The 15,876-nt window shown below is 32.4% G+C and overlaps 1 protein-coding gene across 1 annotated transcript in view; it reads right to left on the reverse strand.

Annotated features, from left to right (window-relative positions):
* Usp47 (ubiquitin specific peptidase 47) overlaps window positions 1–15,876 on the reverse strand; it is a 97,105-nt gene that overhangs the window by 49,492 nt on the left and 31,737 nt on the right. The window contains 6 exon segments of the mRNA XM_047567660.1: window positions 236–315; window positions 837–982; window positions 5,495–5,591; window positions 9,675–9,813; window positions 11,366–11,479; window positions 14,257–14,460. Coding sequence (XP_047423616.1) covers window positions 236–315; window positions 837–982; window positions 5,495–5,591; window positions 9,675–9,813; window positions 11,366–11,479; window positions 14,257–14,460 — 780 coding nt within the window.

Here is a 15,876-nt window from a genome sequence, read left to right on the forward strand (position 1 = left end):
ATGAGGAAACGTAGGTCTAGGGTGGTTTAATGAAGATGTTTATGACTCAGTTGATGGCCAAATGAGAAAATAGTAATTTCAATTCCACATTCAGTGCTTCAACCACTGGACTAACTGCCCAAGTTTTAAAACATTACAATGGAATAAAAGTTATTTTAAAGTAACAAATGACTAATTAGAAGGAAAACAAAAACAAAAACAAAAAAAACCCCTCAATTTGAGAGAGAGGAATTACCTGCTCTGTTTGCTTCCATTTCTGTTCCAAAGCATCAAACATGACTCGGCATAGTTCTTGTACATCATGCTGCTGCCAAGCTATTTTAGGATAAAATCTAATTAAAAATAGCAGTAAACAGTATAATGCATCATTAATTTGTTGTTGAAAAACAAATAGGCAGGAATATAGAAATGTCTGCTTTTTAAAATGTTAAATTTTATAAGAACACAAAAATACATATAACAGTCATTAAAAGACAATCACAAGGAAAATAATCAAGAGATCTCGGTATTTTATAAAAAGTATAAACTTTCTGGTGCTGTAGGATTTATTTGTGACTGTAGAGCTAAGAAATAAATTGGAAAAAATCTAAGGTTAAAAATCTTCAAATTTTCTAGTTTAAGTTGACAAAATTGGAGTGTAAACTTATTTTACAAGAAAATTTAATTGACCAAAAATTTACCCCTCAGAATTTAAATATTTAAAAACAAGTTACTTTTAAATCCCAGCAAAAATAAGGCTTAAAGAAAATCAAGTTGTTAATATGTATGTGTGTAATATTATTGTCCTCCAAAATCCCTCTGAATATTAGAAATACTTATTATAAGAGAATTAGTACCCTCACTACTATCCCATCCAAAGCTCCTCGTGACATCTGTGGTTTCAATTGCTCTTTTTTTGCTGGTTTGTAACAAAACAAAAAGTCTTTGAAGTTGGTATGGGATACTTGTCACTGGATCTTCTTCAGATTCTTCAAATTCCCACCTATTAAAATGAAATATTTGAAAATTATTTATAAAATAGTTTTTAAAAGCAGAATTAATATGAAAATTATAATAATAAAAGATTTTAATTCTAGGAGATATAGAGTTTGAATATAACCTGAAATTAATAATACCTAGTGAAACTTTAGTCTTTCTTTAATTTATAAATTCAAAACTTTAGAAATTAACAAGAAAATGAATAAGGCAGTAACAGCTTCAGAATTAAAGGCAAAACTAACTTGAAAGTTACTGTCAAACCTGAATCTGATTTAAACTCTTGTCCTAATTATTAATTTACAACAAATACAGAACCATATTAAATGACATGAAGGTATTCAACTATCAAAGCTCAAACTGTGGAAAAATTGTAGTACAAAGAACATCAGTTTTCAATACATAAATTTTCAGGGAATAAATTACATGGAAGATGGATGGGGATTTTAAAAAGATTAAATAGATTAGGAATCTAATCAATCAATTGCAATACATGAATCTTGTTTGGATCTAGCTTTAAATGTGTTAAAAAAAACAGCTGAGACAAACAGGGAAATGTTCACTGAGCTGTGATATAATTTACAGATGATACAACAGGGATGGGCCTTCTGAGTAATCAGGGTAGAGGGTTATAAATAAAAAAGATTACTCATAAACTGATAATATTCAAAGCTAGGTAATGGGTACAGAGGGATTCATTAAACTCTGTCCCTATTTTTGAATGTTTGAAAATTTCTAAAATATTTTTTTTTAAAAAAGGGAATGCTGGGGTTGGGGAGATAGCTCAGTTGGTAGAGTGTGTGTTTGCCTTGCAAGCACAAGGCCCTAGGTTCAATCCCCAGTACCGCAAAAAAAAAAGAAAAAGGGAATGCTGTATAAATAAATAATATAATTCAAGATATTTACTCTCACAAATTTATAAATGGCCACCCTAGATAGGGATTGTCCCAATAGCAAGTGAACTGCAACCAAAGAACTTCTGATCTCGTGACAGAAATAACACTGGGGGACTGAAGTTGGCTATTACACCCACAAAAGTTCTCAAGATGATTCTATATTCAATAAAATACTGAAAGCAAAAATATTAATGATACTGTAGATTTTAAATTAGCAATAAATTATTTTTTACTTTTCATTCTTTTGCTTACTAGTTTCAAAAGAGGGCTTGAGCATTAATTCTTCTTGACTAGTTTACAAACTTCTTCAGTTTTGAAAAAGTACAGTCCTCTAATAAAGTGTTCAATATATTTCTTACTTTAGGACCTAAAAATTAGCTGTGATCTCACCCCTTGCCTCACAGATATCAATGAAGTGTGTCTCACTTTTTTTTCTCAAGGCTTCCTGCAAACACCCCATCCCTTATCTGATATCACATCCAATTTAACCCTTTCCTCTTTTATATTTTGTCCCTAGCTCCCTTTTTTCTGGTTATCCTCAATGGAAAGTATTTAGAATTGACACTACTGGGATCTAAAATTCTCTCATTAGCTCTAAGGGAACAATGAAGTTATAGAGAGTGCTTAAATTTCTTGCAAGGATAATTCACTGGAGAAGAGGAATTACTGTAATATGAAATTGAATTCTTATCTGTCCTTTATTCCTGGTACAAATACCTAAAAAGGTTTTAAATCTTGCCATTACTTGCTATTACTTCTGTCACCTAAAGTTAGAAAATTTGGTGCCACATTTGATTCTTCCTTTTCCTTTACTACTAAATAAAGTTTATTGCTAAGTTATGTCTGTAACCACTAGGGCCATCCTCATTCTGACTCTGATGCATCCATGCCTGGTTTAATGTCAGATCCCTCCAGAGCTCTCTATCTTTCAAATCAATCTTGCACAATGCACTACATAAACTTTCCTAAAACAATGTATTTAACACATCACAAGCCTCTAAATCAAAACTGAGGGGTCTCTGTTAATCAATACAGTACAGAAGAAAACAAACAAAACTATCCCTTCATGCTAGTGCTACTCTGTGTAGTTCAGCAAGGTTCTCAGTTCTACATTAAGAAACAACATCAGTGCTCTCAGGATTTGTTTTGCCACTTGTTATACTTCACTCTCTTCTGCCTCCAAGGCATGTGGCCTTTTTCTTTGACTTTATGTCTTATGTCTCAACACCCCCCACACTGCTATTAGGCTCTATTCTAACAGATTTCTTTGGCTCCTCCAAGGCTTCTCTGCACTTGCAGCTCTTATACCTTGAATGCTCTTCCCAGGATCTTTACAGGGTCATCTCCTGTGAAGGTTAGTCACATGGTATTTCTCTTCTTAACTTCCTACCCAAAGTTGTGACCCAACTCCAACTCCTGTGACCTCCTGACATTTACTCTCTCCAAATCACTCTGCTTTGTACATCTTCATGGCATACATGACTGCATGAAATAATCTATTTATTATTTATATAGATTTATATTTACCTAAGAAAGCTCCAAGGAGGGACTCTGTCTTACTCAACACTGCAATTTCTGTGCCCAATAGAATCCAGGGCACATAACTGTCTAATACATGTTTGCTGAATGAAGTCCTGGCTATCCTATTTCTTGCCACAGTACTATAATTTCACAGATCAATTTAAGGGTGTTAGACCTCATAGTTAAACAAGATCCTGGGATTCCCCATTCCTATGTAATACTCGCCAAAGTAGGCATATCATCCTTGACTACTTAGTCTTCCTAGTTTTGATGGCAGGCTCCACTCCATATATTAACCTCATCTTCCAGTAGTCTGACAAAACTCTGATTATGCTGATCCCCTGAAGGTCCCTGCAACACACTGTATTTATTACATCAGCTACAGTACAGGAAGACTAGGTTAGTGAATTCTGACATCTACTGGGTACCAATTCTAACAGTGTGGCTTTGGGCAAAGTACTTAACTTTTCTGTGCCTTCAGTTACCTTCTTTGTAAAATGGGGATAAAAACAGTACATAATTCATAGTTAATTATGATAAGTAAGTCTACATATAAATATAATAAAGTACTCAGAACAGACCTGATAAAACATTTAGGTAGAACTTATTATTACTCAATTTTGATAATCTTTCTGTCTGCAATGTCCTCTTTCTTCTCAATCTGGCCAAACCATAGCTACAGTTTCATGATCTACTCAAGTTCTACATGAAGCCATGTCAAATTTCATTAATCTCCCTTTCCTCCAAATTCTCATGGCACTTAGCTGCCCTCAAATGTTATTTAAACTATTTCACATATACATATATTGCTATTGTGGAGAGATCTGTAAACTACTCAAAAACAAAGATCACATTTCAAACTCCTCTGCCAAGTGCCCCCCATATAAATATTACTGGGCAACAAGTACTTATTGAATAAAAAACATGTCGACTTTCACAAGTAAATTCAGGTGACAAGTTTATTGGTAATATGATGTTTAAGCAATACAACCAATAATAATAAGTTTCAAAAATAATTCAAGTATAAATTTCTGTAATTTCAAAGATGTTTCTCTAAAGTAACAAAAAAAGGAAAAATCTGTTTACTCATATTTTAAAAAATAAAATTTATAGGTATCTTAAAGAAAATTGTAGTGAAGGTATATTAAATATACTACTAGGATACTCTTTAAAGTATCTGATGTAACTAGTATTTCAAAACACAGAGACCCTTTTTCACAATAAGATTAAAAAAAGAGCTGGGAAAAAATGGGGATATAGCTCAGTGGTAGAGTGTCTAGCATACACAAGCCCTGGGTTCAAGTGCAGTGATGAAGCACACATGAACAGAATGCTGTATTGTATTTTAATCAGAAACAGTTTGCAAATTTAAAAAAAAACAAAACAACAAAACCTGAACCCTTAAACTAAAATGTAGAAAAAAGTGAGTGTATGTGTTACATATTCAAATTCTCTCAAAAGTCAATTGATTAACCTATTAACTTCTTTATGAAAATGTTGAAAGCTACAAGCAAGATTCCTAAATTTTACCTAAATACCCTACTACCCTAAATTTTATAATTTTGTTGCCTACACATTTATGATTCTTTCTCCCCAAACACTTTCACAGGTCAGTCTTTCACAAGATCCTTGTCCCTTTGTGATAGTCAAGAAGCTGCAATCATGCTAAGTGAAATAAGTCAATGCAAAAAAATCCAAAAGCTGAAATGTTCTCTCTGATACACGATGCTAACACATAACAAGGGGTTGAGGAGGGAAGAAGAGAAGTTCATTGGATTAGACAAAGGGGGATGCAGGGAAGGGAGGGGAGATGAGAATGGGAAAGACAGTAGAATGAATTGGACATAACTTTCCTATGTTCATATATGGTACATGACCTGTGTAACTTGACATCATGTATAATCAAAGAATGAAAAGTTATACTCCATGTACGTACGATATGTCAAAATACATTCTACTGTCATGTATAACTGAAAAGAAAAATAAAAAAATTTGAAGTGAGAAATGCTCCAAACTTTACAAATAAGTACAAGAAGTTAAAATTAGCTAAAAACTGTATATTCATTCTTAAGTTTACATACAAAATATTTTTAAATACTCACTTATATAATGCATTCCTAAATTCAGGAGTCATAAAAAGTGTTTGCAAAAGGCTATTCAAATAGCAAGTCATTGCCTGGTTTACTAATCCCACATATCCTTCAAAAAGAAAATACAAATATACATAAATTAGCATTTAGACTAAAAATAACAAGAGAAAACAATATGAATTTAAAACATAATAAAAATTCAGAGATTAGGGTTACTCAGTTGGAAATTATTTCCATTTTTATTCTTTACACTAATAAAGACCCCTTTTCTCTAATATGTGAGCTATGTAAACCTTGTTTCTTAAAAGTCACTCTTTTATAGATATGTCCACAGATACATTTGGTATTACTTGCATTCAATAAAATTTTAAGAGAAATATGTCTAATATAGTATGATTTATTGGCATAGAAATAATCTTCCCCAAACCTAAAAACTGTGGGTTAAAATGAAAAAGTATCAACAAATTCACTTTAAATATGTACTCCCAACACACGAAGGTTATACTGAATTAATTACTCTTGTTATCAGCCCTTTAAGCCAATTTCTACAAAAAAATTAACAACATACCAGGTATGTTCATTATATGCTAACTCACAAAAGCTAAGACTCTAAAGTAAAACAGTGCTTTCTTCTATTTTAACAAGCTCATCAAGTATGAAATTCTATAGGTAAGCATGCTATGCTATGCAGAGTGATATAGATCCATACCAGATGCATTTGTAGGATTCTAAGAGACCAAGAAGCTATATCTGTCTTTTACTAAGACTCAAGTTTTGATTTCTTAAGCCTTTCATCCTTAAGAACTGATTACAAGAGTTTATTTTGCCCTACGTTATTACATAATTATAAACTGCTTCAATTCCAGACCACCTCAACCGAATTGTTCTCATAGTACTGTCCTTAATCCATATTAGAGTCTTTATTTATTTTTTTACTTATATGTCTTCCCCCATCAGACTGTAAGGGCAGGAGTCAAATCTGATTTTTTTTTCTTTCATATTACTACCAAGCACAGCAGCAGATGCACATCAGGGAGCAGCATGACTTACAAGTAACATAAATTTGTATGATATCTGGCTTATTTATTAATAATGAAAAGCATTATTTCATTCTTAGTTTGTATAAACAGACTCTCCTCCACAAACAGTTATCTGGCCTGGAGACCAGGTTGCTCTGTGCCTCCTTCTCAGCTGAGCCTGCCTGGGATTTCCCTTTTCCATCTCCTTCCAGTTCCTCAACAGTCAGGGACAGTCAAACTACTTGGAGCCTTAAAAGGTAAATGAGTAATAATACAGTCTTTGTGTACCTAAAGACCAAACATGCACCACTTATTTGTGACCTGGTTTTGTACTTAAAATAACAGGATAAGAGGGAGGAGGGAAGACTGACAGGAGGCAGTAATATCAATAAATTTTTGCCTATTGCTCTTTATTTTGCTGTTAGCAATAAAAAGCACATAGAAAGGTCCTTTTTACTTGTCTTAGTACATTTAAACAAAAGGAAAAGTGTGTCTCTTAATTGTACCTTGAAAGCTTGAAATTTTAATGAGGCTAATAAGATAAAAGAATTTTATATAAATCTGGTCATTATGTATTGTCTAAATCAAACTTCCAGTGACAGCTATCATCAAGTGGATTCTATAACTAAAATAATTGTGAATCAATATTTTTAGTATAAGCTGGTAAGAAGAATGTGAGAACATATGCCTGTAGAGGGCGCACGTATAAAGAAATGCTATACAGAACCAACTAAGGAAGGAGAAAGCAAACAAGGCCAGGTTCTTAGGTAGGAAAAAGAAAACTGTTAAAGACATGTATCATGGACTTAAAGATTCTAATTACTTGTGAATTAAAAACTAAATAAACTGACAAAAGACACGTATCATTTCTAACCACTTGTAAATCTACCAAACTTAGTCCCGAAATTCACAACCTATTCCCACAGTCTCCTATCAACAATAGTTGGCTACCAGAGAGAAATGGCAGACAAAGAGGACAGGTAAGAATACATTAAGTTCTCACTCCACCTGCAATTTTGAGAAATGTATTCTGAAAGCCCTGAGCTGAAATCATGAGAGCATTTTGTAAAGAAAACATTTCATAAATGGTGCCAAATTTATAATTTCTTAAGGGAATGCAAATTCAATAGTGACTAACAAAGTAACTTTTGAACAACAACCCCTTAGGATACTTATAGATTATTTTAATTCAGAAAGGCAGCAATCCAGAAGAAATATACAAGGAGGGAAAGGCAATGAAATAGAGGTACATGAGGAAAACTAAATGGGATGAAGACTATGATTACATGACAATGTATATTAAAAGCTTATAAAAATACAAAATCAAGTTCAACTTAATTCAACTGCTTAATAATATTTCCTATGGAAATAATCAGAAATGATTATTGAAAATAATGAAAATAAAAAACTTAGATATAAGAATTCTTATTATCACAAGAATAATAGAGGTATCTACACCCACACAATGAAATAAATACTATTTTTAGACTCTTAAACACTGTATTAAAATACTACTTAGTAGCACTGAAAAATGCTACTCATAGTATAAAGTGAAAGAAAATTCATATCAAAAATCTGCTCATAATATGATTCCCATTTTCTTAAAAGTATACACATGGAGGCAAAGTAAAAATAAGCAAAATCACTAAAAGTGGTTGCTGCTAGTAGTGCTGTCAGTGATTTTTACTTCTTTCATTTTACAGTGTGACAAAAGCATGTATTACATTTGTACAAAGAACACTTTTTAAAAGTACATCTTAAGGAATTTACAGGCCATCAGAGAGCCACAGAACGTTGAACCTAGCACAACAGTGTTCTATAAACACTTCTTTTATAAAGGACAGAATCAGTTGTCAAAATACATAGCAAATATTTCAAAATACTTATTTGTTAAACCTGTAACTTTATCAAAGCACTCCAACTGTCTCAGAATAATCTAGGGTGCTTATTTAAAACAAAATGAAATTTCTTTCAGTCTAATTCTGAGAAGCTACATTAGACTTTTGGGAAGTAGTGTCTTGAAACCATTTTAAAAGAGTATCCCCTAAATGATTTTTGAAGAAATAGAAATTTGAGAATCTAGACCATATAATGCAAAACAATTTTATTATCTTTTAAATGGAAGATAACTTTGCATTCCCTTATTCTTGGAGGTACATGGTGAAACGTTCAATTGATATAAATCACCCCAAATACTAAACACCAACAGATTTTACTGTATTTCCAGAAAAAGCAAGCCATTAAGCCTACAAAACAATAAGCTATGAAGAAATTATGCTAATTACAGAATACAGTAAGTGGAAGATTACAGATCACATTAAAACAAAACCTGTAATGTAATTCCATAGTATTTTTCATAGTAGGCATTTACTAATAAAATATTCAAAATCATCAATTTTGGAGTTAAGAGTAAAGGTTCTGAAGCCATATCTAGAATAAAATGCCATTAACTAGCTGTTCAAAGGCTTCTCTGAACCCCAATTTCTGTTTTTTTCAATATGAAAAATAATATATACTGAAAACATTTGTTGAAACATGAAATGTTTAAATATCTAGATTACATTCATTATACAAATAACCAACCTCAAATATAAAAATGAATAAAACCTTTATATAAATAAAGCAATTTTACTAGCTCTGTAATTTGAAAAAATTCAGAAATCTGTTTTAATCATGTTTAGAAATAAAGTTAACAGGAATTTTAAAATATGCAAATCATTTCAAACATGATTAAATTACAAGACACAACAGGTTCAATAAAATAAACATGGTCCATCTGCTTCAAAATGGAAGTATATTCCTCAGAGTCTATTCTAATTCAAAAGATAATAAAGACTTTCATTTTCAGAAGAAGTCAACTTCAAAAACTTGAGATTAGAGATAAAACATAAAATTACATATATATATAAATCTTCCAAAATACAATATCAAATTATCTTTTAGGTTATTAATAAACAAGCAGTAACAACATAGTAAAAACAACAATGGGTTGAGGAAAGGAAAACCACATTCTTGTTCAAACTTTACTGCTGCCAGTAAGTAATCTTGCTCTGGGTCTCAGTTTTCTTGCCCATAAGATGAGGAGATTAGGCTTAAAATTGCTAAGATTACTCTGGTTAATAAAATCTACAATGATTTTATGAAAATATAACAACAACAATAATAAATCTTACCAGTTTCTGATTTATTCAAAATAGATGAATAGGAGTAGCTTTGACTGACATAATCACTAGTGGAGCCAACAGAACCTTCTCTTGGAAGTGGACCTATAAACCTGTCATGAACACTGTCATCCATGTTACTGGAATCCTCCTAAAAGGCAACATAAGCAATATTTACTGAATAATAAATGTGCTGAAACAACGAAAAAAAGACATACTAATTGCTGAGGCAATAAAAAAGATATGGTATTCCTATTACTGTTCCAATCAAGACATTCAAAAGTATGCATACACTTACCATTTCTTATAATGTTTGGAAGATGCTTGATATAAAACACTTTAGAGAGGTGTTCTTGTCCCTTTCAATTTTTTAAAGTTCTTTTTCAAATGTTCTGTTTACACAATAAAAGAAGATTTTTGGTGCTAACAGAGCAAATGTACCACTATGAACTCCCTGATGACAAAGCCTACCACTCATTTTTACATCATCATTACCAGTTAGGCCTGGCAGGCATGGGATATTTAGTAATTGTTGGATGAGACGTAGTAACCCATGGCTTCCAACAACAAACTTTCTATCAACATGGAAAATGTTGAAAGGATTAAGGAACAAAAACAGCACAAGAAATAAAGACAGAGTTGAAGAATAATTACTATGCATTTTAAAACATCAATCCCCAAATTGTGAATCTAAAAATCTCTAAACTAATAGCTATTTTAGACTTTGGTATCACTCACATTAATCAAAATCTCGTGATGCTATGAAAATAAATAATGAGATTAAGGAAGGGCTTTCAGTATGGATGTACTCTGTTTAATTACTATCTATCACCCAAAGATAAGTTTTTATTCCAAAGAGACTTGTAAATAAAAAGCATCAAATAGAAAATTTTTCTTGAGCTAAGTTTTACTAAAGACAAAGTCTCTTAATCCATAAACTCTGAGCCTTAGCTTTCCCAGTAAGTGAAAGAGTAAATAAGTTAAATCAGACCAGGTTTTCTTAATCTTTTTAAACTCACATCCTCTATAATGTATTCTTATCCCACATACATGTAACTATCCAACAAAACTTACTTTCTAATAGTTTTTAGTTTCCCCCAACACCTTCAAAAATCAGAACTCTGAGAAAATATCCCTCAAATTTGGAGTTATTAGAATAGACACTATAGGACTAGATAGGAAAGCTTATTAAAATAAATGTAAATTAGCATAAACATTAAAAGAATATATAGAAACAAAGCATCTAACTTACATATTAGTTATTCCAAAAAAGGCAATGGGGTTGGGTGGGGTGGGGAGTGGGAATAGAATTGGCCTTCCACATAAACACGCATACACAAAATGACAAAAAATGACGATAGGAACCAAGTGAATGCTTAACCAAAAGGCCATTGAGACACAGGAAATCTTTGTAGCATTTTAACTTATTCTAGACCTATCCTTATCTTTCATGTGGTAGTGATCTTGAAGACAGCAACCCATGTTTACCTGACTATGGCAACAGATTGTATATACAAATAATGGTACCATGGATGTTCAAGAGCATCCATGTTTTCATATACGCTTACAGCAAACTAACATAAAATAATAATTTTTTACACAAATAATAAAACATATCTTTCCTCTTTCCTATGGAGAAGTACATTCCCAATAGTAGGTGACAGTGACAAAAACTATGAATATAGGTTTTCTAAGTTGCTCACCAGTAGTATTTGAGGCTGTTCACCATCTTTATCTGTCAAATGCAGAAAGTTCTTCTTTCCTGCCTCAAAATTAGCATCAAGAAGAGATTTGTCACTGGTGTGATCTAGTGGAGCCTACAGGTATAGAACATAGTATCTCAGATGATGAGAAAGACTATTGTAACAATAAGCAAAATATGTAAATGCACACATATATACATTTAAACAGTATTTTTTCAGTTATGATTCTGTTACATTTCTGTTCACCTAGTCTTGGAATTAACTCATCCACTCATAAACTGGGATGGCTAAGCCCAGTGACCATGCATACACTGGCAGTTATCCCAAAAGTTCACATTCCCCAACATCTAAAAAACTGAAGACAGAAAAGGTAAAGTAAGAAAAAATGCTAAGTACCACACACAAACACAAAAAAAATCTACAAACATTCTATTTCTATGTTTTCTAAAATGTATGCAGTATCAATTTCATGAAAATTAAGAAAATTTTATGTAACTATAAATGTTTTGATGTATATAGTGTGAATTCCCAACAACAATCCAATCAAAATAATTATATAATATCACTAAAATGTAACTAATGTAATATAATCTTCAGAAAGAACCCTTAAGACAGGAGGATTACAAGTTCAAGGCTAGACTGCACAACTTAGCAAGACCTGGTCTCAAACTGAAATGGAAAAAAAAACATGGGGGGCTAGAGATATAGCTCAGTGGTATGAGCTGGAGATATAGCTCAGTGCCTAGCATATGCAAAACCCTAGGTTCAATCCCCAGTATTGCAGAAAAAGAAAAAGAAAGAAGAAAAGATGAATCAGGCAATATTAAACAACTTTGACTCTTCTGAGGAGTCAATTAAAACTATGCCCTCCAAATACCACAGGGATATACATACAATTTCATCTTCTCAGAAAACAGAGCAGCAATAACGTAGGATAAAAAAGGGTAATATAAACAAAGAATGTGGATGGAAAAATATGGAAATTCATGTTAAAAAAACAAATTAGCTTAATATCTGGGAGTTAACCAAAGATTTAAAGGACCAATCACAGTTTGTCTTAAAGGTTAACTCAAGGAATCTAATTTTTAAGCAGTAGGCAGTGAGCAATGATTGTAGGCTTTTGAACTAAAAAGTTAACATGAGTGTTATGATTTAAGGTAACTGCAGATCATAACCTCTAGTATGCAAAGTAAAATCAAATTGAGAGATAGGAAACAAAAAGACTATTTAGAATACAATTCTAATAATGCAAATGAGATATGATTCCAAAGTGTCTTTCACAACTCTCCCATGCAAAACTGATCAGTCTTTGCTATAATCTGAATGCTTGTGTCTCTCCAAAACTCATTTGTTGAAACTTAATCTCTAAATATATTAAGAGGTGGGGTCTTCAGGTCTTGAAGGTGAAGCCTCATGAATGGGATTAGTTCCTTTATGAAAGTGGCCCAAGGAAAGATATCTATCAAGAGTTATAGGACATTTTTTTTAGTAGTTACAATTGTTTATTTTCACAGTAAAAATGAATACAGGATTGGATCAAATGGTGACCTACATGTATGTGTCTATCAATATTCCTCCTCTAAATTCCATGCAATGTCAGAAAGTAGTTTTTAAAAGAAAAATCTAGCAGCAGAGTTGGAAAATAAAAAGTTAGCAAACCAAAAGTCTTGAGACTTTAAAAAACAGAAAGCGGATGGGATCTATGGAAAAACAACACTAAAGGAAACAACCCAAAAGGCCTATAGAAGACTACTGTGGAGATAAAGGTGGTAGGGAACTGTAAATTAAGGTGAAAAGGTAAGGTCAAAGAACCATTAGAGTAAGCAAGTGGGAAAAGTCTTTCTGATCAGCTTAGTCTCTCTTTACCTCTTTTGGCTAAGGGACAGACAGTACCTTTTGCCTGTCAGAGATGAGCATGGGCATTGTGCCAGAAGGGCAGAGCAGTGCTATCCAGCTAGGTACTGATCACCCCTCAAAACCACAGTTAAAACTAGCTGATTCCAGGACAAATGATAAACACACTATAGCCTGCAGCATGTCCCACCCCTTCCTCATAAAAACCAGAAACTGAATATGGTAAATTATTAATCAGCATCCATACAGAAGTTAACAAAGACTCTCAAATATAAAGAAGAGTAGAAAACAAGGATCCCTAAACATTAGAGGAAATACTACATTATGAAAGAAATAAATTAAGTACAATAAAGGAAGATAAATAATTAAGAAAATAGTTAATAGAACGAGTAAAAGATTAAAATAAGGAAACATACTGTCAAAGATACCTGAGAGCAAGGCAGCCATTAAAAAAAAAAGATACTGTGCTTGAGAGTTAAAGTCTGTATGTTCATACAGAAAAATATACATACTTTAAAAAGTTACCCAGAAATACACACAGACACACAAATAAAAAGAAATAAAAATCACCTAGAAATAACCTTTCTTAACACTGGGGTATATATTATTCCAATTGTTTCTTTTTCTATGTACATATTTCCTTTTATTTCAAAAATAGGATCATAAATACATATAACTTTACATACTTTTTTTCATTGAAAAATATAAAATGAACATCATTCCACTTAGTAAATTTTTCTTTAGTTGACACTATATTATGATAGTCACCTTTCATGAATGAAAAAACTGATGATATGACATTATGCAAACTTTAGGACAACAAATGTTGAATCCAGAATGGAGGCAAAGGGAAGAAGAGGGATCCAGTTACTGAGTTGCACACACACTTTTAACTGCAGCTGTTATACTTGTGTTTATGATATTAAATATACTGTTAATATCCAGGATTTAATAAAATTATTAGTGACAACAACAAAAATGGTTACAGTGACATTATCAGCAGCTTAAGAGTAGATGCTTTAAGTCTGGGGTTTTACCATATCAGCAGTATTGACTCCATTTCCCCACACCAAATCAAAGGTTCCATTTATGTAGCCTACTTTGTTGGCCACATCTTCAAAGAGTTTTCTGACTGGAGTAGATGCTGGTAAATTTAAAGTGATCCGTTCATTCACTGTCTTTGAATTAGTAGTATCTTGTATTATACATAAGACTCTAGGTTCTTCAGCAGCATTTTCTATCTGAAATTTTAAAAAATACATATTTTAAATACCATTTATCTTTAAAGAAATGTAACTCTAATATTCAAAAAAATCTTCATGATTAAATTTCAAAGAACCCAAAAAGTAGGAATTATTTTCTCTATACTAGTATTATTTATTAGGTCTAAAACACCTTCCAATTAATATGTCAAACAGAAGCACCATAGATGTTTATTTTGGAAAAGCAGGGGCATCTTTCAGAATCAAAAGTCATTCTTCTGTGTATCTGCTTTTACTTTTAAGCCTGTAAAGCAATAGTCAACAGGCTGTGATGATTTTAAGTTAAAAATTATAAAATCTGATCCTTAAAAATGTGTCATTACCAGGCTAACACAGTCAAACCAAGCATTTCTGGGTCTCCTGAAACAAAGAAAGTGACCATTGTCCAAAGGTCACAAAATCCCCTAACCTTTTAGGCTGCTATACCATATTCCAGATGTCCAAAAAGTTCCACATATCAATGTGTTAGGAGCTGAACTAACTGACAAGAAGGGGAAACAGGGAGAAGGGTTTTCAATTACCAATTTGGAAATGAATTAGGGTCACAACTTCTCCTTTCTCCTTTTGAATCTAGTGCATGATTCAGTAATTATCCAGACAAAGGTATTTAATAAAAGAAGTTTCTCAAAGAAGCTATGTCCATCCTTAAGCACTTGAAAAACAGGTCTTTTCTTTCCACTTTCCACAGAGGTAGTGATTACATCAAATACTTGAGTAAAGGAATTTCTTTCCATCTCCTCCTGTGATGGCCACCTCAAGGAATGGCACCATCATCTACCTAACTGTTGGAACCAGAAAGCTGAGTTAAGTACTTTCCTGTCTCATTCCTCTTTTTCACCTGACACTACCATCAAATCCTATCAATTCTACCTTCTACATATCCCTTGAACTTCTCTTTATTCCTGCCTACAACAATCAGAATATCTTACATGAAAATTATGACAATGGGCTTCTGAGAAGTTTAATTTCTTTCAATCTAATATTTCTTCAACCCTAAAGCATATTCTAATATACAAATCCGGAGATGTAAATCTCTTATTTTTTCTGAAAATCAGGTGTAGCAGTCATTTGACTGACCAAGCTCATCATAGGCCATTCAGAAATATGATCTATATATGTTAGTACTGTAGTTAGAATTTCTTTCTTTTTTACAACAAAATCAACCCCAACCTTCTGCTGCTTCTGTATTATCCAGTTTTAAATAATTATTACATTGACTAGTACTGAAAACAGGTTAGTCACTAGATTTTTAGTCTGGTGAAATAATACAATTATAATTTGTTTCTGAAAAATTTGGAGTTTGCAAAGGATCATGTGGTTAAAGTTAATTCAATTAGTTCAGAGCAGAAATTAGTTGGTATAAAAGGATAATATTTAAAACAGATTGGCTAGCAC

Source organism: Sciurus carolinensis, chromosome 11 (assembly GCF_902686445.1).
Source record: "Sciurus carolinensis chromosome 11, mSciCar1.2, whole genome shotgun sequence".
NCBI lineage: Eukaryota > Metazoa > Chordata > Mammalia > Rodentia > Sciuridae > Sciurus > Sciurus carolinensis.